Source organism: Sorex fumeus, unplaced genomic scaffold (assembly GCF_029834395.1).
Source record: "Sorex fumeus unplaced genomic scaffold, SorFum_2.1 ptg000098l, whole genome shotgun sequence".
Taxonomy (NCBI): domain Eukaryota; kingdom Metazoa; phylum Chordata; class Mammalia; order Eulipotyphla; family Soricidae; genus Sorex; species Sorex fumeus.
Window position 1 is genome coordinate 31,364,589 of NW_026606155.1, and position 27,293 is coordinate 31,391,881.

A 27,293-nucleotide genomic window follows, 5' to 3' on the forward strand; every position below is an offset into this window, starting at 1 on the left:
ACACCCCACATGTGACTGGGGCAAGTGTGTTCCATCACCCATACCTTATTCAACTGTGAGGTTCTCGATTCTGCTCTCTGGGATACCTGCTGATACCGCTGGAAGGGAATCATCAGGTTATCCATCCATTCCTGAGCCTGACCCGGGTCCTCTTCCACAATGTCATGGACTTCAGCATCCAGCTCATTGAGCTTGGAATGCCAGAGATCCAGCTCATCCCACATTTTCTGCAGAAGAAAATCAGAAGTCAGCTCAAATGCAACCGGCATCATGGTTCAGTGTGTTCATTCCTGGTTTGCACATGGTATTTGCGCTTGTAAAGGCGACCAAAGCAGCATCACAAAGACAACATCACAGGCACAGCTGTTCATTAACTTCGGTCTAGCAGCCTCTGTGCCCTAACCTGAAAAAACCAATTCCCAAGATCTCTTAACTCTAAATGTTTCCACTTCAGTATGAATTAGCTATAAGAGAACACAAAGACCTGGACATTTCCAGAGATAAATCACTCCAAAAAAGGTCAATGTCACCCTGATCTTTAAAGAATGATGAGGTAAAACTACTTTTTAAAGGGATGCTATTTTTAGGGGCTAGCGAAATAGCTTAAAGGCAGCTCATGCTTTGCATTCAGGGTCCCCTAAAGATCACCAGGAGTGACCTCTAAGCACCATGCTGGGAACAGCCCCTGAAATTGGCTGGGCATTCCCTGCTCCTTGTCCCAAAGGGGATTGAGGTGAAAGGGCTATTATTATTATTATTATTATTGATTTATTTTATTTTCGTTTTGAGGCTACACCCAGCGATGCTCAGGGCTTAATCATGGCTCTTGCTCTGGGACCACTTCTGGTGGTGTGCAGAGGACCATATACAGTGCTGAGGCCTGTGCTCAGATTAGCTGACTGTAAGGCAAGTGCATTAACTCCTATACTGTCTCTCCAGGCCCCCCACAATGAAGTAAACAGGGATTGGGGGGAGGGACTGGATAGATAATACAGGGATTAAAGCCCATGGTTCAATGCCTGCTGCCACAGGTTTTTTTCTTTGCTGGTTGCAGCCCTTGAGGTCCCCTGAGTCGAACCAGGTGTAACCCTAAAGGCTCCAGAGCACAGCTGGGGTGACAAGGGTAACTCTCGTCTCTAGGAGGCCTGAGCATTTCAATATCCTCAGGCCTCCACAGTGAACCACTAGCCCTTTTGGCTAAGAAAAGCCAAACGTCTCTTGAGCATCACTTGGGAAAGCCCTCCTTACTATTAAGCAAAGGGCTTTGGTTAATACAGAACCTGTTTAGATCAGTATATACATGTACTGAATACAGAAGACCTTATTTTTGGTTATGGGACCACACCTGGTTCTGCACTCAGGGATCACTCCTATGGAATTGGGGGACAATCTGGGGTTTGGGGACTAAATGTGGGCCAGCTGCAAGCAAGACAAGCTGTGTATTGTTACTCCAGTCCAATGGCCATCTTCATTAAATGTAAAAATAAAACCATTAAAATGAAAATAACTATTTTGGTTCAGGATTGATGGAGTAGCAGAACATTCTAGCAGCAATATTAGCTGAATTTGTTTCCTAGGCTTAAGAAACTAGGTGAGATTCAACTGTAAGACATATCTGGGTGAAGGAAGTTTCAAAGGTTAGATATTAAAATATTACTTAATACTTTGCATCAGGGCATAATTTTTACATATTTGAGAAATTTTTGACTAGTTAAATTGTTTATTGAGATTTCAAGATTTGGGCCAGAAAAATGGCTCAGTGAGCTGGAGTGTGTGCTTTGAATGCAGGAGTCCAGGATCAATTCCCATCACTGTGTGGTCTGTGGTCCCCTGAACATCACCTGGAATGACCCCTGAACACTGTGCTGAGAGTAACCCCAGGCCACCACCAGGCATTGCTCCCAAACCAAAGTAACCCTGCCCATAAAGTGTAAGGTTTTGAGTTCAATTCCTGGTGCTACCATATGCACCAGGTGTGTTCTGACAGCTCTGTGGTTTGAATCTGGTAATTCTGTCTGTGTTCCCCAGTGCCATGAACAAGTTCCAGCTGCACCATAGTCAAATGAATGTGAGCACCACAAGTGAAGGGCTGCAACCTTTGGTAAGCACAAGTAAAAGATATGCAAGTACCACAACAAAGAAATTCAGCCCCCGCTGAGCACTACAATCAGAATGTGTGTAAACAACACAACTAAAGACCTTTAATCCTTGGTTAGAACCACAGCAAAATGTGCAAACACCACAGCCAGGGATGCGTGTGACTATCCCCCCTTTCTGCCTCCCCCCATCACGATGTCAATAAAGGGAAGGAAAAACCAGGGCAGAGGTGAATAGTCCAAGATTTATCCAATGTTGAACTATAATCTGACCCATTTTTTTTTAAATCTGACCCAATTTTTAAAGTAACCAGTAATACTGGAATATCTGCTCAAAATGGAAATTGGAATTTAGATTAGAAGGCTTTCCTTGGGTATTAAGAGAAAAAACCATCATGTTTATGTACAATTTTAGCTAAAACTTTGTTTCCTGAGACATTTTACAAGGCAGATCAACTCAGAAATTCTATTTTCTTTTATGTTCCATTGAAACACTTAAAGAAAAGTTATCAATGTGAATATATGTATGCTATTGAAACATTTTTGTATCCGTCTCCCAAGATCCTTATTTTTAGGTCAGAGTTATAGTACAGGGGCTAATGAATTTCTTTGCACTCAACTGGCCTGAATTTGAGGCCTGGCACCTCATATGGCCTCCATGCACTGCCGGGTGTCACACCCCTCCTTCCCCAACCGACACTGACTATACAGGTGATTGTAAGACACTGAGATACACAAGCAAACATGTCTTTACTTGAGAAAAATCTAATTCATAATCATAGGCTCTATAAGTATGGGCATATTCCCTCCCACCTAAAACAATCATCATTATCATTTTTATAGGGCCACTGACAGTGCTCGAGGCTGGGACTCTGAGTCTCACATGTGTTAAGTATGTGCTCCATCATGCAAGCTAGCAAATGCTCCCTTCTCCACCTTCTCTGCAATGATGCTCTCAGTACAGAACAAGGGGGGCTAGGGGAGGAGTGGGGGGCTGGATGTGGTCCAGGATCTCAACATACTCTATGATGTCTGACACTGGGCAAATACCAAAGACCAAGTTAAAGAAGGATGTTAGGATGTATGTTACCTTTTGGATTTCTTGAGCTTTCTCAATATTTTTGCTTTTCTGCTGCAACATCTTTTCAACATTATGAAGTCCATTGTTAACTTCACTAATTTTTCTGCTCATTGCAAATGATGGTGAGCTTTTCAAGACTTCATTGCTGATCTGTTAACATAGGGAGTATGACACACCTGGTTTAGATATGTTTTCCTCAAAAAGAGTTTATAAGACAAAAAGAGTCATCACTCTGCTATGAAATTTTACTTAGAAAAAATTTTAAGGGCAAAAGGAAAATTTTCAAACCATTAATAGCTAATGTCTTCATGAGAGGGTAGATCAGAAACTTAGGAAAAAGTGGCTGTACCGACCTGACCTTTTAAATCCAATCTACAAGAAGAAATTCAGCAAACAAAAATCTATTGGATATAATCCCCAGTATGTCTTGCCCACATGCAATGTGTTTGGCAAAACTACAAGGTAGACTGAAACTGTACACTTGGAGCAAATGAAACAAAAGAATTCCTGGGAGGTACATTATTAGAGTCTCTTCATTTTATGACAAAATTCTATGTAAAGATCAGTTTTCAACAAATCCAAAGTTATTCTCAAGCTATTAAATGCATATACATATACATATATAAAATTTCCAGCTTAATATTCACTTAGGTAAATATTTTCTAAAACTGTTTCCTTGTGTTTGCCTTTTTTTGGGGTCTACCTGGTGTGCTTAGGGATCACTCCTGTAGGGGTTCAAAGGATCACATATAATGCTGGGGACTGAACCTCAGCCAGCCACATGCAAGGCAAGAGCCTTGTCAACTATACTATCACTCCAGCCCCTACAACTAGCTACTTCATTTTTGTTGTTGATGCTTAGGGGCCAAATTTGGAGATTCTTAGGGGCTACCCCTGGTTCTGTGCTCAGAATTTAATCCTAGTTGGCTCAAGGGACCATATGGGAAGCTGGGGATCAAACCCAGGTGAGCCACATGCAAGGCAAGTGACTCTCCAGTCCCCAAACTACCTACTTCTTAAGATTTCCCAAAACTTAGGTTTTTTTTTTTTTTTTGGTGACTGTATCTAGTGTGCTTTCTCAGCAATTATATATCTAGCTACTGAACATTGTAATTTTTTTATCTGAAATTTTTTGGGTTGTTTTTAGGCCACATTCAGCAGTGCTATCTCTCCAGTCCTGAAAGAATGTCTTAAGAAAATAACACGTGTTTGTAAAGATAAACAGATGCTGAATGTGTTGCTTTTCAAACATTCAGTTGGTGTTCTTTTTTTAAAAGTTATGTGATAAGGCTTTCTTTGAGCAGCCACTAAATAACCAAGCAATATTTCATGCTCTCATATAATTCTTTTAATTTTCTCTGTCTGTCTCTGTCTCTCTGTCTCTCTCTCTCACTCTCTCCCTTCCCCGCATGCTGAGGATCAAACCCAAGATCTCCCACAGGCAACCCAAGCGCTCTACTTACAGAGCCATAATCCCAGTTTAATTCTCTTTTAAAATGACTATCTAGGGGCTGGAGAGATAGCACAGCGGGTAGGGTGTTTGCCTTGCACGCGGCTGACCCGGGTTCGATTCCCAGCATCCCATATGGTCCCCTGAGCACCGCCAGGAGTAACTCCTGAGTGCAGAGCCAGGAGTAACCCCTGTGCATTGACGGGTGTGACCCAAAAAGCAAAAAAATAAAAAATAAAAAATAATAAAACGACTATCTAGGGGCTGGAGTAGAGTGGGTCATGCATTTCCCTTGAACATTGCTGACTTGAGTTTGATCCCCAGCACTCCATATGGTTCCCTGAGCCCTGCCAGGAGTAATCCTTGAAAATAACACCAGGAGTAAGCTGTGAGCACAGCCAACATGATCCCAAAACCAAAATAAAACCCAAAACCACCATATCTAGAAAGAAAAATTAAAACACAAATAATTAGCAAATAAATATTGAGTAATAAAACAGAAAATAAAGAAACCACCAAATCTGTAATGATAGGATTAGTGAGAAGAAAACCTTCCAGCTTGGAAAGAACACAGGTACAGAAATGAAAGATTGGGTACCTGAATGACTGAAAAGCCCCAAGTCACCAGATTCCAGAATTCTTTCTTTTATGGGGGACAGGGGGTCATACCCAGTAATGTTCAGGGGTTACTCTTGGCACTGCACTCAGGAATCACTCCAGGTATTGCTTAGGGGACTATATGGATGTTGGGGATTGAACTTGAGTTGGCTGCATGCAAGGCAAATAACCTACCCACTTCATACCGTCTCTCCAGCCCCAAATTTGGGAGTTCTTTACTCAACAGCACGTTATCAACACCTTTATACATTGTTTTTATTTCAAAATCATACCACAGTCAAGAATTTTAGAGAAAAATTGATTCAGTATTTAATAACTGTAGCTTAACATTTTTAAATCTCTTTTTTAGCTTAATTTTTTGGCTTTGGGGCCACAGTTGGTGGTGATCACAGTTTATTACTTGTTTTGTGCTCAGAGTGGACCTGGGAGAGTCCAGGGTACCATATGTTGGTGCAAGGAATTGTACCTGGATTGGCAGCATGCAAGACAAGTGCCTTAACCCCTGTACTGTCTCTAAAGTTCCTATATTAGCTTTTTAGTTTTTGTTTTTACTTTTGTCGTTTTGGGGTGACTCAGTGGTGCTCAGGGCTTACTCCTGGCTCTGTACTCAGGGATCACTCCTGGCAGGCTCTTGGGTGGTACCTATGTGGTGCCAGAGATCAAACTTGGGTCAGCAGCAAGCAAGTCAAGTGCTCCACCTGCTGTACCACCTCTAGGCTCCTGTGTTGACTATTTTTTTTTCACTTTTTGGGTCACATCTGGAGATACACAGGGGTTACTCCTGGCTAATGCACTCAGGAATTACTCCTGGTGGTGCTGGGGGGACCACATGGGATGCTGGGAATCAAACCCGGGTTGGCTGCTGTGCTATCGCTCCAGCCCCTCCTGTATTAGCTCTTAACTGTTATATAGCAAATGGTTAAGAAATGCACTTTCTGCTGAAATGAGTATTTATTCTCATGGCAGTAATGTATAACATTTATGAATATAAATTAGGAAAGTAAGCAACCATTTGAATTATGCAGAAGTATCTGTTGTCTATACCTTAATAAAAAATCAGTTGTAATGTCTGTTTTAAAAATATAAATTGATTACAAGTTGAAATATTCAATTTTAAATTTTAAAGACTCACTTTTGAGTATTTATATTGTTGGGGATTCTCACATAAAGTAATAACAAGAATAACATTCAGTGACTCTCAAAACATTTGGCATTCTCTTAAAATTAATAGTACATGGATTGCCGCTCGGGGAATCTTCAGAGGGGTGGAGTCTGGTATGTGGAAAGCTCCTTCTCTGTCACAAATGGTCCCCAGGGTCCTCCAGCACCACCAATTGTGGTACAAGGGAGAAACAAACAACAACAACTATACGATCCTTGAGATTTTCTTTCCCGTTAAATGATTTGTTATAGAACGCAAGCACCTATCTCTCTAGTAGGAGTTTATATGTTATTTATACAGTTTAGATTTTCCTAAAAGTGTCATTTAGTTTTAGGAAAATTTAATTTTGAGTTTTTGGTATGTGTTTAATATTGATGTTATTTAATTAGTTAGAAATCTTCTAGGATTCAAAAAGCAATACAAAATGGTGCTAGATCACATAGAATTTTATTATTCTACTGCATTTGGGCTGCTTTTCAACAATCCAGTAAAACTGTCTTACAAGTTACTAGGTCTTCAATAATACTATGAAACACCTCACTTTTTCAACCAGGAGATTCAGGTAGAAATCTTTGCCTACATATGCTCTGTGAGTATTCTATTACTATTATCATTAGAAAGACACGGAGTGGTAGGTATTATTCTTAGAGAGTTGTGAAATTTCTATTGTGATTGTTGTGGGCTGCAAGTTCAAAATGTTTACAAGGAATATACTTTAAAGCAAAATATTACTCATGTTTAAATATTAAAAGTGACTAAATTCTGAAAAATAAATAAAATGCATTACTCTAATGCAAAAAAAGATTAAGTATCTTTACCACCAAAAATAGACTAATTCTGTTAATATGTCATTTCTTTACAACAATTTCATCTTATTCAATACTCAAAACCATCACTTCATCATAAACAGTCAGAGCTGAAAGCAGGGCAAATGAAAACATAACAATAAAACAGTTTCTTCTTTAAAGTCATTCAACTCCATAAAAAGTAACACTAGTACAAGCATTATTACCTTCTCGTCTAGGTCTTCTAAAGATTTTCTGCATTCTTCCACCTGGGATTCGATCTCTGCAGGGACTATGGTGTACATTTCAGAATACTTGATTCGCAGTTTTTCCATAATATCCTCAAAAGTCAGTTTTCCTTTCTTGAAAACACTTTGAAGCTCCTAAAAGCATGAGGAGAGTTTCATTACTCACAGGATGAGAAAAAATTTAACTCAAAAAATGAATGCTGCTTTCCAGCCCATCCTTATGATTTAAATGAGCCTACTTTGCATGACAAACCTCACTATTGATACAAGAAGATTAAACCAGAAAGATACTCTGGTTGGTCAGATGATGCTTTCTAATTTGTAAGAATTAAACTTGATATCTCTTCACAGTGTCAAACCATTGTTCTAAAAAGAACATTACAACATGTGCTTTCAAAGTACCTCTAGCACTTAACTGTATCTTGGTGGCAGTCTTTATCTAGAAAGCTGCAAGTAGCAAAAAGTTTCAAAGAAGTTTTGCTTTTTGTTATTAACTTGTTGCCATTTCTACTTCTTTCTACATCATCATCACAATGATTCAAGGTCACTAAAAGCCCCAAGCTTGAGGCACAAGTGTCTGCTTTCATGTAATTAGACAGCCGGGTAGAGCTCAGCTTCTCTCACAAAGTAGGGTTACAGTTCCATGCAAAGAATGTGGGTTTTAGGAGATAAAAGAAACCTGAACAAATAGCCTATTGGTTGTGGCCTAGAAACAAAATCTGATCTACCTCGCTTGCACTAATTATAAAGGAGAAACTCATTTGTTTGGGAAAGTTTCCCAAAGATCAAGTGGAAAAATACTTCTTGACTTGACCGTGGCTTTGCTGGGTTTGTTTTGTTTTTTACAGTCGCCACTCATTACCATTATTTGTGTTAATGGATCAAATTACTAGTCCATAGGATGACCAGAAATTTGAATGGCTTCATGACTTGTCACTGGTTTCCTGACTCTCAGCAGAGACCCAGTGGAGAGAGGAGGTTAAAGAGCAATGCCATGGAGACACAGGCAGCGTCTGAGGTTAAATGTCATGAGTTTCATCTAGACTGAGTCCCAGACTCAGGTTTTCCATGAGGAACTGTTTCAGTGGAAGAAAAAATCTTGTTTTCTTTCTTCCCTCCTTTCTTCCCTCCCTCCCTTCCTTCCTTCCTTCCTTCCTTCCTTCCTTCCTTCCTTCCTTCCTTCCTTCCTTTCTTCTTCCTTCCTTCTTTTTCTTCCTTCCTTCCTTCCTTCCTTCCTTCCTTCCTTCCTTCCTTCCTTCCTTTCTTTCTTCTTCCTTCCTTCTTTTTTTTCCTTCCTTCCTTCCTTCCTTCCTTCCTTCCTTCCTTCCTTCCTTCCTTCCTTCCTTCCTTCCTTCTTTCCTCCCTCCCTCCCTTCCCCCTCTCTCTTTCTCTCTCTCTTTCTACCCAACACCCATCCCTCTATCAGTGTATGTTTCCCACCACCAGTGTTCCCCCATTTCCCTCCTACCATCCTCCAACCTCCTGTCCCCCCCCCCCCGTCCCCCCACACCCTGTCTGCCTCTATGGCAGGCACTTTTCTTCTTTCTCTCTGTCTCCTTTTGTCTCCTTTTCTCTCTTTCTTTCTTTCTTTCTTTCTTTCTTTCTTTCTTTCTTTCTTTCTTTCTTTCTCTTTCCTCTCTGCCTCTGCCCCCCCTTCTCTCTCTCTCTCTCTCTCTTTTCTTTTTTTGGTGAGAGGAAGGCTCTCAAGCAATGCTCAGAGGGCCCTGGGCCCACATGGGGGTTTTACTTAATCAACCTGACTGTTCAGTGCTGGGCTGCCACACATTGCTGCTCAGGCCCCAGAAGCCACAGCTTGGAGGTCACATGGTTCCGGGAATAGGGGGAGCACAGATTTGGGGAGCAAGCTTTCAAAAATCTCCCTGAGCCACTCCCTCGTAACTTTGGTTTTTCAACATTAAAAATGCAAAGGTCTGATTAAGAAGAGCAAGTTTTAAATTAACAAGCATAACGCAGATGTACGTCTATGCCCAGGTGTTGTTGCCAAGTGCATAGGGTGCTCGAGCACATGAATTACCCACATCTCCCCTCTTGAGATGTGTGCTTTCAAACCTTCATGCCTAATGCTCGGATGTGTACTGGGGCTTGCTCAGCACTCTGGAGAAGTCCACTTTATGTCTTGAGCATGTTCTCTCTCTCTCTTCTCTCTCTCTCTCTCTCTCTCTCTCTCTCTCTCTCTCTCTCTCTTTCTCTCTCCCTCTCTCCCCTTCCATCCCCCCTGTTCACTCTCTTTCCCTCTCTCCCCTCCTCAAATCTTCCAAACAAATCCTATTTTAACTTAAAAAAAATAACAATATATATCAAATATATATATATATATGTGCCTCTAGGAGAGCCCGGCAAGCTACCAAGAGTATCCTGCCCACATGGCAGAGCCTGGCAAGCTACCCGTGGCATATTCGATATGACAAAAACAGTAACAATAATGGGTCTCATTCCCCTGACCCTGAAAAAAACCTCCAATATGGCAGTGTCGGGAAAGACGAGTAAGGAGAGGCTTCTAAAATCTCAAGGCTGGGACAAATGAAGACGTTACTGGCTCCTGCTCAAGTGAATCGATGAACAATTGGATGACAGTGATACAGTGATATCAAATACAATTTCCCCCCATTACCTGTGATAAAAAAAATAATTCAAGGGTGGGGGGAGAAGAGATGAGTTTGCAAATATCCCTTAACATGGGCATAGCTCCTGTGACAGAATAAATGCATTTATTTGCTTTGTCCCTAGTTCCTGGCACAGAAATAAAATCCTTGAAGTTCCTGAGGGATAGGAGTGAGAAAAGCATCTTTGATATTCAGTAACATGATTTTTAAGCCATACCTAACTCTTGGTTGGGGGGGGTGGGGATCTTTAGTAATTTCAGAATAAGAACTGGATCCAGAGGAACTTAGCTGATTTGAGGTACTTGCAAATGGTCAGTGATTTCATCGATCATAGTCACAGAATGGAACATCCCATAGAAACCTTCCGGTAATGATTTGGCAAGTTTCTGAACTGGCGGACATGGGAGGTTTGGGAGAGTGGCAGGATAGACAAGCCACGTAGGCCTGCGTTCCATCCCCATCTGTTTCTGAGGCATGTCCTCCAACAAATCAGCAAAGGTTGGTAAAGCACTTACCTGAGTCCTGTGGCCAATACAGCAAACTACTGAACCTAAGGAAGGAGATTTATAGCCTGGCAGTCCTAAGTAGGGGAAGATCTGGACCAATGATGGGACAGGAAGTAAGGTTGGCCTTGTTGGGGTTAGTCCTTGACCTGTGGAGTTCATGCTATGTCTGGGGAGTTAGTGGCAGAATGAAATGAAATTATGGGATACCAGAGTGTTGGAGGATAGGTTGGTGTATAAGGAAAATCACGCATGTACAATTTGATATCAGAAATATTATGCATAAAAACAGTAACCGGCATTATATGTATTGTATCTTTCTAAAAAGCATGTAGTGGAACATGTTACTCAAGAGCTGGCTGAATTGGAGAAGACATCTTTCCCTTGTATCTGCCTGAGCACCCAGCCCTGGTCCCACTCCAGTCCCACTCACGGAGGGGCGGCGATGAACTTCAAATGCTCAGAGTCCCTGGATAACTGGCTGACCTGTTCCTCTCAATGACCAGTGTTTGTGCAAAGCATGAGACACCCTGCTCCTGCTTATAGAGTCCACAGGCTTTGCCTTCTCACCCTGACTTCACTCCCAGGACAGATTATGTCATGCACAATGTAGGACTGTAATATATTTAATATATTTGACAGTCAATGTAGTTTAATAAATCCAGCAACAATTAAAAAAAGAGTTGGCTGAAGTCCCTAATCAATAACATACTTGAAACAGGTTGCTGGAGTCCAGTGTGGCCCACCCCATGACCTAAGCTCAACTCTGCTCTCTGCTCTCCAAACTCACTCCCGTGATCTCTTATGACTCTGTGCCTCTTGTACCTTAGGGCCTTTGCATGTGCTTTCCATACTCTTACACCCTTGCTCCACTTACCCAGTTACCTCTGATCTATGGACTCTGGTCTCATTATGGTGAATCTATAGCAGCACCTTCACTGGTTCATTCCTCACTTACCTCAAGCTGATCTTTCTTTTCTGGGTGGTCTTGTAACTGCAAGTTTTGCAACGAAGTTGCAGTCTGTTGAAATAACTTCTTCAAAGTAATAATTCCTTTTGTGAAGGAATGCCTTTCTTGCACTTCATTCTCTATCAATTCCTTATTATTTTGAGCTTTCTGCAAAAGTCTAAAATGTAGCAACAAAATAAAAATTTACCCTGTTCTGTGAAATAGTTTTATTCTAATAATTAATGTCTACATGGCTCACAAGACCTTTTTCCCAGAAAACTATCTGCTTTTTATAATTTATATCACTGTAGCACTGTCCTCCTCCGGTTGTTCATGGATTTGCTCCAGCCGGATCCAGTAACATCTCCATTGTGAGACTTGTTACTGTTTTTGGCATATCGAATACGCCACAGGGAGCTTGCCAGGTCCTGCCATGCGGGTGGGATACTCTCAGTAGCTTGCCAGACGCTCCGAGAGGGACGGAGGAATCGAACCCAGGTTGGCCGCGTGCAAGGCAAACACCCTGCCTGCTGTGCTATTGCTCCAAAACCTATATCAGATTCGATCACAAAATATCACTTCAGATGCTTTCCACCCTAAAATATTTTCTTTGCGCACTTACATTTTAATTTCTACCTCTGTTTTTATTTTAGATAACGCTTGAATTCAACCAATTATAATGTAGCACTATGTATGGAGTTATGGGTGGGCTGCAGAGAACAAATGGCCATACTAGACTTGACATACTCAGTTGACTCCATTTGCTGCAGATGTAGCCACCGTATTAGTAGAGTAATTGAAGTGGGTAAAAGCATTTCTGAGAGCTATTTGATACACTTCTCTAGTCATAAATTGATTGCAAACTTGGGCTCAAGGAATCTATTTCTTGGCATGTTTCTCAATGAATTAATCACGACACAGATAGAAATTCTGCATACAAACATTCACTACATGGGGATAGAGAGATAGGAGTTGAGGTGTATGCCTTGCATGCTGCTGCCCAAATTAGATCCCTGCCACTGCATGGAGCCTCAAGCATCATCAAATACAACCCTGAAGGCCTGACAGCACCTCTGAGGTGACCTAGATAATCTCCAGCACCTCAGGGCTGAGCAGCACTGCATCCTCAGCCTTTGAGTTGAGCTGTTACCCTGACTGACTGAGAAGCTCTAGGAGGGCCCCTGGGCCCCTTGTATATCACTTTAGAGACTCCTTCCTTTTAAAAAAGAATTCACTAAAGTGTTCATATAAAAGTATAAAAGTACAGATAATTTAAAGGTTCCATCTAAGGTGCCTGGTGAATAAAATCTGGAATTTGAACATGATAAACTTCTATACAACTATATTTTTAAAAAATATTGAAAAAGGTATGGTATGGTGAAATGATTCGGTCACATACAAAACATTAAATATCATGATCACAACCAAAAGTGACTGCTGCTGGGCAGTAAGATTAATAGTGGGTTTTATATTAAGCTTTAGAAGTTTACATGTTCTCTACAGTTCCTATAATAAAAATACATTACTAAATTAAAAAAATAACCCCCCCAAAATCATAGTCCTCTTAGTGAAACAGGCTGAGAAATGAGTACTTATTATAATTACCATCATTAAGCTTTCCAATCCCTTTTTACACCTACCAGTGCTGGCTCAACTCAATTGTTTAATATCATCTGTCATTAATTTATAATATTTTTATATTCTAAAAATTGAAAACTTTCAGACTGAGTTGTCAAGCACATTTCCTTAAGAGTTTCTCACATATCTTACCTGTGGCTTCGTTCTTGCATAGATGCAATCTCTTTAAATGATGGGACAGTTTCCAGAGTGCCTAAATTTTCAGGAGTATTGTGGATGCTCTTTATTCGCTGGAGAAGTAGTGTCAGTAACAGCTGCTGTGTCTCTACATTCTCTTCATACTGACATAAACAGTCTTGCAGCTCAGAGAGTTCCTCGGTGGTAGCCATCTCTTTTGTTTTGGAAATTTCAGGGAGCTCCTCTTGAAGATTATCTAAAATAATTGCTTCTCGTTCGATCTAATTCAATTGAAAAAGAGAGCTAAGATCAGTAAAAAAAAAAAAAAAAGAAGGGAGAGCTCCAGAGATGTGGCTCAGAAGTGAAGCACATGCCTTGCCTGCCTGAGACCTGGGTTTGATCTCTAGAACACACACATACAAATTATAATAAGTAAAATGTACCCTTGAATGTCCATGGATCAGAAAGAGACTCTGCAGCCATCATTTATGTATAGAGGCTCTTTCGAAGGGTTTCTAATACCATATCCTAGTTCAAAGCAAATATGATATTTCTCAAGTTGGGAATATCCTCTACTAGTTGACTCCCATAGTTCCCTGCTATTGATCATGGTGGTAAGTGACTGATGCGAACAATTATCATTGTGAGTGGAAGGAAATATCTTGGCATAACATGCTGTGGAATATCTTCGTAATGTATTTCTCCTTCTGATGTTAGCTGAATTAAACAGTATTTCTCTCTAGATAAACATATAACAGTGAATGAGAAGCACCATTAATTACAAGAATTTGGGCAACTCTTTGATATGAACATTTCCCCTGCAAATTTCATTTCTTTCCCTTCTGATGCTAATATGCCCCAAAAGGAAGATCAGTGAGTTCTGAGTACCCTGATATCTGCCAACAGGAAAACCACCCCGTCACTGAACTAACTATGTATCTATGTCAATCACTGCTCTATCCAGAACCCAGGAAATTACTTAATACACCACATAGCTGGAAACTGGAATCCTACTAATCCTGGACTCAGAATAAAGATATGGAAAATATCCTCCCATGCCCCTACTCTAATCTCGTCTCCCCACTCAGCTGTCCTTCTATATTTCCACCACACTCTGCTAGAGTCTTGTTAAATCTTCTGCTCTATATTCAAACTAAGTCAAGCATCTTGCATCTTTCCGACCAGCATGCCAGCCAACGATACTTGTGATATCATGCTAACTGAAATAGTGAACAAGGACCTGTTCACTGAGTGCCCAGGAAGACATGGAAGAGTATAGGAAATAAAGTTTCTATGTGCCAGTATCAACTAGTATTTTAGGACCCAGTTAAGATGAAGATCATCTTGTGCTTCTATCGTCAAGAAAAAGTACTGGATGGATGTACTGGATTTAGGAGACAATGTAGACTACTGGGAAAACTGCTCAGAACCACTGATCCCAATGTGTACTCCACTGGGAATACTGCTCAGAATCATTCATCAGAATGCTGATAATTGGGAGTTGGAGCGATAGTATAGCGGGTAGGGCTTTTGCTTTGCACACACCCAACAGGGGTTTTATGCCAGACATTGTATGTGGTTCCCCTGAGCACTGTCAGGAGTAATTCCTGAGTTCAGAGCCAGGAGTAACCCCTGAGCATTACCAGGTGTGACAAAAAAATAAACAAACAAAACCTTTTCAGAATGCTGACAATGATGGAGGAAACCTGGAGAATTAGAAGTTCTGTATCAGGGAATAAAATATCTAATTTCAAGCTGGAGAGATCATATAGTGGGTAGGGTGCTTGCCTTGCATGTGGCCCACCTGGGTTCAATTCTTGGCATCCCATATAGTTCCCTAAACGTCACCAGGAGTAATTTCTGAGTGTCAAGCCAGGAGTAACCCCTGGGTATTGCCAGGTGTGGCTCCAAAAAAATACAAACAAAAAAAAAGATGTCTGTTTGGATCTTAGAATCCAGCTGTGTGAGCAAGTACTAGATTACAAGGTATAGACTGGTCTCTGTGTACGATTCAGTTTTGGAATCTGTATTTTCTATCCTCTTAAACCTAAATACTATTGCAATTGTTAAAACCCAACAAACTTTATGCCCAAAAGGGCAAAGACAGTAAAACAGCAGCCACAAGGATCACATATTCCCTCTTCTAGAAGAGTCTCTGTGCTGCCTGGGGGATTTTCCTGGATGTGCGAGGATCCAGGTGCTTTGTGGGTGAAGAGTTCACTGAAGAATTCAACCAAAGGAATTCAATGACAGAGGGGAAAGAACTAGACATTAGCAACTATGCTAGAAGTGGATTCAGAAAGCTCCTAAGCATTTAACATTGAAAGGACATTTACTAATCAATCCCCCATCACTTATCCCAAATGTGCATTTAAAGGGAACAAAATTTCCACTGAATTTACTTAAGAGAGAAGTGGAATAAGTCAATACTTCGGGGTAGGTTCCATGCTTGAGGACCTAAATGGTTGGAACTCTTTAAATTAATTAGTTTTTTATTATAGTTTAGATAATGTGGTTAAAACAGTTACAATAATATTACTGCTTCCTGTCTCCAACACTACCTTTATGTTACCTCTGATTCTCTCTCTCTCTCTCCCCCCCCCCCCCCCTCTCTCTCTCTCTCTCCCTTCCCTCACTTCCTCTCTCTCTGGTGAAAAGGAGTGAACACAGACCTCTCAGATGTGAGGGATGTGACCCGTCACCAAACAACGTCCTTAGTAAGAATTTTGAACTAAGTAGAGATTATTTATTTATATTATTATTTTAGGATTTGTGGGTAAGGGGGTGCCAAACCCTGCAATGCTCAGAGCTTATTCCTGACTCTGTGCTCAGGAATCACTCCTGGCAGGACTTGGAGAACTATTTGGGATTCCTGAGATCAAATTAGGATGGGCTTCAGGCAAGGCAAGTTCCCTACTCAGTTACTAACTCTTCAGTCCATTTACTTATTTTTAAAGAGGAAAGTAAAAGATTTGATGCGGCCCATTTTCCTGCATGAGTAATTCCAAAGAGAGAGAAGCAGGAAGATGTAGGAGTGGTACAATTTATGCAGTCACTGATGAAGCTGGCTAGAGTGCACAAGATCCTCAGGTGACTTTTGCATACACTGTGACCCTCCTCTTCCCCCTCCCACTTCCAACTCCCCCACCTCCCTCTCCAGTCAAGCAAAGCCTAAGGGCATGGCCGTGACTTTCCTTTTCTTGTTTCATTTTTTTGTTTTCAGGCCACAGGTAGCTGTATTCAGGGTTTATTCCTGGCTCTGTACTTGGGAATCACTTCTGGTAGGGCTCAGGGGATCAAATGAATTTATGGGGATCGACCCTGGTGGACAGTGTGTAAGGAAAGCGCCCAACCCACTCAACTATCACTACAGCCCAAGACTTTCATTTAATGCTCTGAGTTGTACTTCATTTATACCCAGTCCTTTAGAGAGATTAAGGAATATCCTAGGGCTATTTCTTATCATTAAAGGTTCTTTTCCCCAAATAGATGATATATAAGTCCTGAAATGTAGTTATGCTAATGTCTATGATTAATATACAAATCTCCTTTGGAATAGCTTTCAGAATGACTATCAGACATCATATTTTCAGGCCCAGACTTAGCAATTTCAGTAATTCTATAGTTAGCAATTGTAGTGATTTCAAAATTATTTAGTATGCTTTATTACCATTTAAGTTTTACCATTTAAGTTTTACAAATCTCCTTTGGAATAGCTTTCAGAATGACTATCAGACATCATATTTTCAGGCCCAGACTTAGCAATTTCAGTAATTCTATAGTTAGCAATTGTAGTGATTTCAAAATTAGTGATTTAGTATGCTTTATTACCATTTAAGTTTTAGTATAACATGAGACAGTTATTTTTGTTTTATATTGAATTTGGGTCCCAAACAGTAGTCCTCAGGGGCTACTTTGTAGCTCTGTGTTCCAGAGTAACCCCCATCTATGCTCAGTGGGCCATATGTGGTACAAGGGATGCAAAACAGGTCTGGGGCCACTACAGTTACATGCAAGGCATGTAACTCACCTCCTATGCTGTCTCTCTGGCACTGCGAGAGTTGTTTCTTAAGGGTTTTAACTTACCAGCACTAAACTCAATGAACAAGTAGTCACTTTTTTAAGTGAGAGTAAAACTGAGGGCCAGAGAAACAGTACAGGGTTAAAGTACTTCTTTTGCATGGGGTCTACCCAGCTGACTCCCCAGGGGGCAACTGGTTCCCCTATACACTACCAGAGGTCAATGCTGAGCACAGAGCCAGGACTAGCCCTGAGCACCATCGGGGTGTGGCCCAAAAACAAAGAATCATACTTGACACTAAAATGAAAAGACTATTATGAAAATGCCTTCAAATATATAGTCTCATAAGCACCATTCCTATAATGAAATAGAAAGGAGTGGGCCAGAGAGATACTACAGGCTTTAAGGAGCATGCCTGGCCTGCAGCTGAGCCTGGTTTGATTCCTCGCACTGCATATAGTGCCCTGAACAGAGAGTCAGGAATAACTTCTAAGCACTGTCAGGACATAACCCAAACCCATTCCCATACTCTCCCCGCAACACACACAAAGAATAAAAAAGGATCTGAAAAATTTCTTGGGGAATATTTTACCTGAACTCTTCAGATGATTCTAGGTTGCATATAGCTATACCAATGACACAGACTAACGTCTCATTTTTATGTTTAAAAAATGAAAGTAATGGGGACTGGAGCAATAGCACAGCGGGTAGGGAGTTTGCCTTGCAAGCGGAAGACCCGGGTTTGATCCCCAGCATCCCATATGGTCCCCGGAGCACTGTGAGGAGGAATTCCTGAGTGCATGAGTCAGGAGTAACCCCTGTGCATCGCCGAGTGTGACCCCAAAAAGCAACAACAAAAACAACAACAAAAAGTAATGAAGTCATCTGTTTAGACACAAGTAGACTGTGAAAGGTGAAGGACTCACTTCCTCGTTGATAAACTTCCACTCCTGCTTCAGTTCCTCACACCACATCTCCCATTCCCGAGCTGCTTCCAGGAGGCGGAGCCATTTCTTCCACAGCGCCTCGGTTGCGCTTGGCACACTTGGATCATCATTCTCTGTGCTCGCGGGTCCCCAGGGTCTGAGGACCTGCCTGAGTTTCATCAACTCTTCCTTGGTTGACAAAACGTTGGAAACCAGGGCCTTAAAAAAGAAAAGTAACTGGAGCAATAGCACTGCAGGTAGGGCGTTTTGCCTTGCACAACGGCTAACCAGGTTTGATTCCCAGCATCCCAGATGGTTCCCTGAGCACCACCAGGGGTGATTCGTGAGTACAAGAGTAACCCCTCTGTATTGACAGGTGTAACCCAAAAAGTAAAAAAAAAAAAAAACCCACAGAAAATATGAAGTCTCTTCATTTCATAAAACTGAAAAATGTTTAAAACTTCAACAAGGAATAATTTTACATTTTCCCAAACACATTACTTGATCCACTTTTTATGTTTTTTGGCAGTGTAAGAGAGTCAGATAAGAGTAATCTACATTACCCAAATATTAATTTGGGTCTTCAGAGACAAATAATTGCCCTCAAATTAATTTTCTACAGTAAGAATGTAATAAAGAAAAGTTAATTACATTATTTTACTATTTTGTTTTTTGGGGCCACACCTGGCTGTGCCCAGGGCTTACTCCTGGCTACTCAGGGATCACTCAGTGAGGGCCTGGGGGATCATAGGAGGTGCTGAGAAATTTTGTTGTTTTAATACATCTCATATGTTACTATGAGTAAAGGTAAAGAACTTGCACAATACTTAGTATATCAATCTCCATGCCAATATTTACCCATTTTTTTTTTTTGGTCTGCTTGTTTGTTCAGGGGGTGGATGTTAATCACCTGTGATTTAGAATGTTCTCATTCAAATCTTAATAACATAGTATAAAGGGGTTTAAAAACAGATAAGATAAACAAAAACTAGAATTAAATGGTAAACAGAGAACAAAGTAACCAAAACTCAGCATGTAACATAGTCAGTCATGCAGTTTTCAGGGGTCAGGAAGGCTGTTATATTGTCCAGCAATATCCAGCAATTTAGCACAAAAAATAAAGCTTCACAAAAAAAGTGATCAATAGAAACAGGAGACTCCAGGGAGAATTTAAGCGAACCCAAGTGATTAAAAACACTTCCAAACCACTGCTTCATTTCCTCCCTTCTCTAGCTTTTGATTTGGGACATTTTCTTGTGTATGCAAGTCAGGTTCAAGATTTCTATAGATCCTAAGAGAGCCACATTTTATTACCTGCTGTCTCGACTTGCTCATATCCCCAATTTTTTTGTAAACTAACTGGAAACCTGCAAATCTTTTACCTTGCTCTCTTCCAAGTGCTCTAATGCTTCTTTATAAGATCCTGGAAACAGGGACATGGACTGCGCAAGAGCTGTCTCCATTTTGCTGAGGTTAGCATGCATTTTCTCTCTCAGATCTATGTTACGTCTGCAATTCTGTAGACACCTAAGGAGATAACAGGGGAGAAAAACTGTGTTGACAAATTTTATTTAGTGCAATAAATTCTGAACACTGCTGACTACTTGATAAAAATATAATTGTCTTTTTGCTCTTTAATGTACTTCAAAATTTCATTGACACCTCCTCCCCCACATAAATCAGTGTAAAGGTAAAGCTTTTTATTTATTTATTTATTTATTTAGGCTTGGGACTTCAAAGCATTGCTCAGGGCTGACTCCCGATTTTGTTTCTCAGGGGACTACATGCAGTTTCAGGGACTGAATGGGGGTTAGCCACATTCAAGAGTTCCTTTACACTGTACTTTCTGTCCCAGTGTAAAGTTTTTAGTGCACTTTAACAGGCAGATAAAACTCTTCAAAGCATTCACGACAGTGCTAATAAAGTGTAAATTCTTGAAGAAACTTTATACAATTCTTGTAGAAAATCATCTAATCTTAAATTTGTTCTTATCTTTTCTCATTCAACTTTTGCAGTTTTCTAAAAGAATTCCAATATAAATATAATACAAAGAATTTCTCCTATACTTGTGATCAAACTTTTCACAAGGTAACACCATCCTCCCATTGTTCATCAATTTGCTTGAGCAGGCACCAGTAACGTCTCACAACAAATTGTGAGACTTATTGTTACTGTTTTTGGCATATCGAATACTTCACGGGTAGCTAGTCAGGCTTTGCCTGAAAAAATGATGTCGGATAGTCATTCTGAAAGCTATTCCAAAGGTTTTTTTAAAAACAAACAAACAAACAAACAAACAAACAAACAAACCCTCATTAGAGCAGTGTTTGTGGGCAATACTGCCCCCTGGAGGATCTTGGTCAGTGGCAGGTGTGAGCAGATGGGAGTAACAGTAATCAGTTCACCTGCAGGGTTGCTTTCTGGTGGTTTACTTAAAGGTAGATTTCCAGGAAATTCTGAGGGATTTTTTTTTCCTCTTGGAAAAGTGGGCAATAGGCCAAATAAGTTTTAAAATCTCTGCTTTAGCATTTAATTGAAATAACATTCATAAACTTCAGGCTCATAAGTTTGACAAAACTGAAGTCACAGAACATGATATAAGTACATAAGTAAAACTATTTTGAAAGGCAAGGACATAGTAAGTTAAAATATTAGGTAATGGTATTCTGAAAGAATTCATTAAAAAAACTCAAGTCACAATGTTTATCTTTGAGTCTTTACAAAAGTTTGTTTTATCATTATTCTTTATATCATAGACTTGTATATATATATTCTAATTTGTCAATACTTAAAGTAAAATCAATATAAAGAACATGTCTTTTAAGATTTTTAAAAAACTTTTCCTTATGTTCCAGTGTTCTGAATTATTTCTAAAAGTCTTGTTTATAATAAAGAAAAATCTATATATTTTTGTAAAACCTTAGCTCTAGAAAGAACATACCTTTCTATCTCAGCTTCCTTAACTTTGATTGCCTCTCTCAAGGCTGAGCTCTTAGAAGATAATTCTTGAAGAGTTTGCTGAAGTTGGAGTTTAGCTTCAGGGCTGCAGACAGCCCCCAACTTCTCAGAGAGGTCCTGGATGTCTGCCATTGTGGATTCCAATTCTCTCTGTTGACAGGAAGGCTTCTCCAGGGAACCTTCTGGATGATCAGGGTCAACTCTATGTGATGCAAGCGTGGTTTCGAGGGCACTGATAATCTCCATCATCTTGGTAACTGCCTCATCATAGCGCGCCATATTTTCATAGGCATCATTCAAAACATTCTGGAAAACAGGAAAATAAATGCTGTGGCAAAATGGTCAAATTTGGAGGATTATGTCAAATATTGAATTTTGGTGGTGCATTCATGATATGTAACTCATAAGAGTCACCATCTCAGGACTGAAGAGATGTATTCACCCTTGCTGGCACCCTAGTTCAATTAATTAAAACTCTGCACCACATAGTTTCCCAAGCACTGCTAGGTCCCAACCCGTGCCCCGACCAAAAAAATAGAGAGTTACCCCTCTCACACTTTCACTCTGCTAATATTACATTGGTATTTTATTTTTTTTATTTATTTATTTGCTTTTTGGGTCACACCCGGCAATGCTCAGGGGTTACTCCTGGCTCTGCACTCAGGAGTTACTCCTGGCAGTGCTCAGGGGACCATATGGGATGCTGGGAATCAAACCCAGGTTGGCCGCGTGCAAGGCAAACGCCCTACCCGTTGTGCTATCACTCCAGCCCTTACATTGCTATTTTAAAATAATTTATTTTTTTGTTTGCATAAAGAAAATTTGCTTTAAGTTTTTCTAAGAAAATCTAATCTGAATTAAAAATATACATCCCCTCCCTCATGTCTTATAATACCTGTTGTTGCTTTGGAACTTTTATATTAGATTATGAACTAAAATAATGGAATATATATATAAAAATTTGACATCACTCTATTACCAGGAAGCCCAGGTATAATATGTCAGAGTTCTCTGTCACTGAAGTCAACAAACTTTTCTTCTAAAGGATCAGACTAAAAATTTGAAACTTTTCAGGGAATCTAACGACTCAGCCATACTGTGCTAGCATGAAGACAGACAATCCATAAAGGATCAGGCATGTCATGTTCAAATAAAATGTTATTTACAAATCAGGCTTGTAAATCAGATTAAATCCACAGGTCTTAATTTGATAGTCCTTAAACCTACCCTCAAATTAGACAGTTCTCAATATGAGTCCAGGCACTGTTTTTGCTGCAAGACTTAGATGTACGTTGATGTTTCTAAATCTAAACTTTTTTTATTGTAAAGAGGAATAAATGATGGCCTTCACCTCACAGATTAATAGCAGAGTTCAGCATGGTGCTTTTGACAATGTATTCCTAAGTAAATGTTAGTTTTTATTCAGTGCTTTTCTCTACACCAAACACATTTAACATTCCCTATTACTTCTAAATAACTAAAAAAATTGTGAGCTGATCAGAGACTATGAATGATATATAAATAAAGATGGAAAAAATGTCCTTTTTTTCTGCAAGGGTTGGGGGTGGATGTTGGGAATAATACTAATTCCTGGTTCTGTGTTCAAGAGTGACCCCTGGTGGACCAAATGTAGCATCAGGGATTAAACTAAAGTTGCAGCCCAAGCAGTGACACGCAAGGTAAGTGCCTTACCCTCTGTACTATCTCTGGGGTCTGAAATTTCTCTTTTTCCAAACACTCTATGAAGATGTGGAGTTGGGATTATAAACTAGTCCACAGTGATTTTTCAAATGGCTATTATCTTACAGAGAATTTTCCTGTATAACCCATAACTTTTTTACTTGTTTAAATTTTACTTCCATGATCCATGGTTTACAATACTGTCAGTGACATGGTTTTGTGTATACAATATTCCAACACCATGCCCTCCACCAGAGTGTCCACTGCTCTCTACAATTGTCTCAGGTTGATATAGAATCCATAACTTCTTAAGATGTATGAACTAGAGAAAATATCAGATGAAATACAAAGATGTGTCAACCACTTAATTAAAAAAGAACTTACTTTGCGCAAACTGAGGCTGGTATTAAGATGCATGTGAAGATCTTCTAGGTCATGTAATTTTATCTCCACATCACTAGCTGCAGATGCATTTCCTTCACTTTGCTTCTCAGTAACAGTCATAGCTTTAATGCAACACATTTCTGCCTGAACTTTTCCTTCAAATTCTTCACAATTATCCATTTCTTTCTCAATATGCTCAATTTTCAAATTTATAAATAAAGGCTGCTGTAACTGAGAATTTATTTGACTGAGGACATGCAAGGAGTTTTCTAATTTATCCTGAAAATTCTTTCTATCCACTTCTTTTGGATGGCATTCTGGCATAACATTTTGAAGAACTCTGTGTAACTCTTCATTTTCTTTTATATGCTGTTTTATTTGTAGCATTTCTTTCTCTTTGAGTGAGTCATCAAAGGCTTTATTTTCACATAATTTCTTTATTACTTTTTGATACAAGCACATGATTTTCTCAAGTCTCTGATTCAAAATTTGAACATCAGAGAGACTGCTTTCAGGAGAAGTATTTCTGGTTGAAGTGTCCATAGGAACTTTCTGGAGAGTTTTTAGGAACACTTCAGCCCTTTCCCGATTTCGTAAATCCATTGCTCTTAATTTCCTTAATGATCCTTGATATTTGTCATGTTCTGCCACAAATGTGTCCAACTGCTTAATTTTTTCTTCCAATTCCATTTTCCCCCCATATACTTTGGACTGTAACTGGTCAAGTTGGGGACATTCCCATTTTAATCCTAAATAGTCAAACACTTCTTTAAGCTTCAACACTTGTAGTAAACTAGCTTGAATACCTGTGAGTTGATCTCTAAGGCTGTAAAGCTCATCTTTCGCATCACAATTTATTTCTTGCTTTTGCAGCAGCTCACTGTGCTGTATATTGTCAACTTCTCTCTGAAGCCCAGAGATTTTTTCATGGAACTCTCTGTAAAGATCGGTTTTATAATCTACTTCATTGCATTTATTCTGAACAAATCTTTGTGTTCTGTTGGCTCTTGTCTTAAAATTTTTCAACTGATCATTCAGAAAGAGTTTTTCAAATACACTGAAATCTTTATAAATGTTTGCAAGTCCCTGGAGATGTGTTGAGATTACATTCTCAATTTCTTGCAGTTCCTTCTGTGATGTCCTCAAAGTGACACACTGGTGTTCAAGTTCAGCCTCGGTGGAGGTGGCTTCCATTTTGGGAATTACCAGTGCTTCGTTTCCTTGGAGTGAATGATGAACCTTCCCTATTACTGCAACCAATTTGCCTCTTTCTTCCAATTCAAATTCCAATTGCTGTGACCTCTGAGTTGATTTTAAAACAAGCAATTGGTATTGATTTTGTAAATCTTGTAGGAGATTATTTAAATCATCACTCTCTTGTGCTGTAAGGTTAGAAAGATTATCTTTGACCTCTTCAACCAATGACTCTACCTCCTGCTGCTTTTCCAGAACTCTGTCATGCGCCACCTTGCACTTTTGGATCTGTGAAAGAATGTCATCTGGGAGAAGGGCAGTGGTCGTATTGAGGTCACTCAGTTCTTTCTCCACCCACACAATAGTCTCTTTTATCCTGTTTCTGATTTCACACTCCTTGATCTGATTGCCCATTTCTATGTTTAATGGTCCCAATGTTTCCAATTGCTTTTGCAAATTATTTAGAGCATCTTCCAAAATCTTCTTTTCTTTTTCTCCCCAAATCCTCTTCATTTGAAGTTCAGCTTTCCCTTTTAAACCTGAAAATCTATGATTGATAGTTTGTAGTTCAGTGGCCAAGGCAACCATGTCTCGGTTCCCTTCCTGTTCTCCTGGAAAGTTCATCCTTAACTGCAGATGCTGCTGTTGCTGTTGCAGAGAAATTGCAAGGTCTTGGATCTTATTCATGAGAAATGCAAATTCATCATGTTCCAATGCTTGTTGAGAAAACTTATTTTCTACCAGTTCTTCTAGCTGTTCCCAGCCATGTTCCAGTTGCTTCATCTGACTCTCCAGCAACTTCTTATCCATGTCACTCAGACAGTCTGATAAATTTCCCCATTTAATTTGCATCTTTCTTAAAGAATCTTTCTCCTTTTCTATTGATGCCAATAGATTTTTAATTTTATCCAAATAGGCTGCACTGTCCAGTGGTCCTCTAGAAAAAAAGAAGTCAAATGAAGCTTGTTAACATTTGCTATGTCTCAATAGCTAGACATCATTAAAAATTAACCATGCGGGACTGGAGCAATAGCACAGCGGGTAGGGCATTTGACTTGCAAGCAAGCGACCTAGGTTCGATTCCCAGCATCCCATATGGTCCCCTGAGCACCTCCAAGAGTAATGTCTGAATGCGTGAGCCAGGAGTAACCCCTGTGCATCACTGGATGTGACCCAAAAAGAAAAAAAATTAACCATGCATTGAATTTATGTAAGAGAAGGATGATTGTAAGAGAATTCTGTCCTTAAAATAAAATCCAGAATCTTATTCACTGTGGTTTTTAATTTCAGAGGGCTTAGCATAGTGCAAGGAGTAAGGTTTTTGTCTTGCATGCTGCTGACCCCAGTTCAATTTCTGACACTGCATATGGTCCCCCAAACATTGTCAGGAGAAGTTCCTGAGCACAGAGCCAGGAGTAACCCTGGAACACTACCGACCCAAAGACAAAACAAAATAAAACTTAAGCTAAAAGGAGTATTATAAAAATGCAGAACCAAAGGAATGGAGTGAAGGGCAAAATGGATGCAAAAATACTCTAAAAAATAGTACTTGCACAAAGGTTCCTCTAAGAAAAAAACACCACAACCACCAACTCCTTTGTTATCTGATTCTCCCAAATTAAAAAAAATATATAACTGACTAAGGGCCAGGATATACCTCTGTGGTAGAAGTCATGATCTATATGTATGTAGATCCATGTTTATCATTACAAGTAAACCCCATTTATTTTATATGCATAAAATAAACATTTTGTTTGTTTTGTTTTGGGGCTATGCCCAGTGGTGCTCAGAGCTTACTCCTGGCTCTGTGCTCAGGGATCACTCCTGGTAAGGCTCAGAGGACCATATGGGATCCTGGAGATTGAACACAGGTAGGCTGTGTGTAAGGGAAGAACTCTATTTGCTGTACTATGTCTCCAGACCAAAATAAATATTTTTAATAATGATAAAATATTCACACATAAATAATGAATGTATAACTATTTACTAACATTTTCAGACTAGCAATTTCCTTTAAAACATACATATTTAATATTCAAAGTGTCAAAAAATCTGGTAATAATTAACAGTTGTATGTTTTGGGGTTTTTTTGTTTGTTTTTTTGGGTCATACCTAGCGATGCTCAGGGGTTCCTCCTGGCTCTGCACTCAGGAATTACTGCTGGCATGGCTCAGGGGACCATATGGGATGCCAGGGATGAACCTGGGCCAGTGGCGTGCAATGTAAATGCCCTACCTGCTATACCATCACGTCGGCTTTTTTTTTTAACCACCACAGTTTGCAATCATCAACAAAAAGAATACAAATCCCAAAGAATTTTAATCTAACTTATAGATATTTACTGTGAATTGCTTGATAATTAACAAAATTAATACAATTTAATTACAAAATTCATATAAACATTTTGGCATTAAATAGTTTCTTTAAAAAACACTTTCTTGAGGGCTGGAGTGATAGCCCAGCAGGTACGGCGTTTGCCTTGCACAAGGCTGCCCCGGGTTCGGTTCCCAGCATCCCATATGGTCCCCAAAGCATGGCCAAGAGTAATTCCTAGGTGCATGAGCCAGAAGTAACCCCTCTACATCGCTGGGTATGACTCAAAAAGTGAAAACAAACAAACAAACAAACAAAAAATCCACTTTCTTGGGCTAGAGATACAGTACAGTAGAGTAGGGTTCTTGCCATGCGCACTTCCACCTGGCTGCATATGGTCTCACTGAGCCTCACCAGGAGTGACTCCTGAGCACAGAGCCATGAGTAAACCCTGAGCATTGCTAAGTATGGTTTTCAAATAAAACAAAAGTTTTTTTTAAAAAATAGCTTCCATTTAGATGTAGTTCCCATTCTGTAATATAAAAA

At 39.8% G+C, this 27,293-nt stretch overlaps 1 protein-coding gene across 2 annotated transcripts in view; it reads right to left on the minus strand.

The window, feature by feature from the left end:
• Positions 1 to 27,293, minus strand: part of SYNE2 (spectrin repeat containing nuclear envelope protein 2) — a 301,999-nt gene that overhangs the window by 139,494 nt on the left and 135,212 nt on the right. For both annotated transcript variants that reach the window (XM_056133152.1, XM_056133154.1), the window contains exons 47-55: positions 23,241 to 25,371; positions 21,160 to 21,482; positions 19,601 to 19,745; positions 18,219 to 18,437; positions 13,287 to 13,552; positions 11,526 to 11,694; positions 7,420 to 7,575; positions 3,187 to 3,327; positions 45 to 227 (exon numbers count right to left, since the gene is read on the minus strand). In XM_056133152.1, the coding sequence (XP_055989127.1) occupies positions 45 to 227; positions 3,187 to 3,327; positions 7,420 to 7,575; positions 11,526 to 11,694; positions 13,287 to 13,552; positions 18,219 to 18,437; positions 19,601 to 19,745; positions 21,160 to 21,482; positions 23,241 to 25,371 (3,733 nt within the window). The remainder of the gene's footprint in view (positions 1 to 44; positions 228 to 3,186; positions 3,328 to 7,419; positions 7,576 to 11,525; positions 11,695 to 13,286; positions 13,553 to 18,218; positions 18,438 to 19,600; positions 19,746 to 21,159; positions 21,483 to 23,240; positions 25,372 to 27,293) is intronic.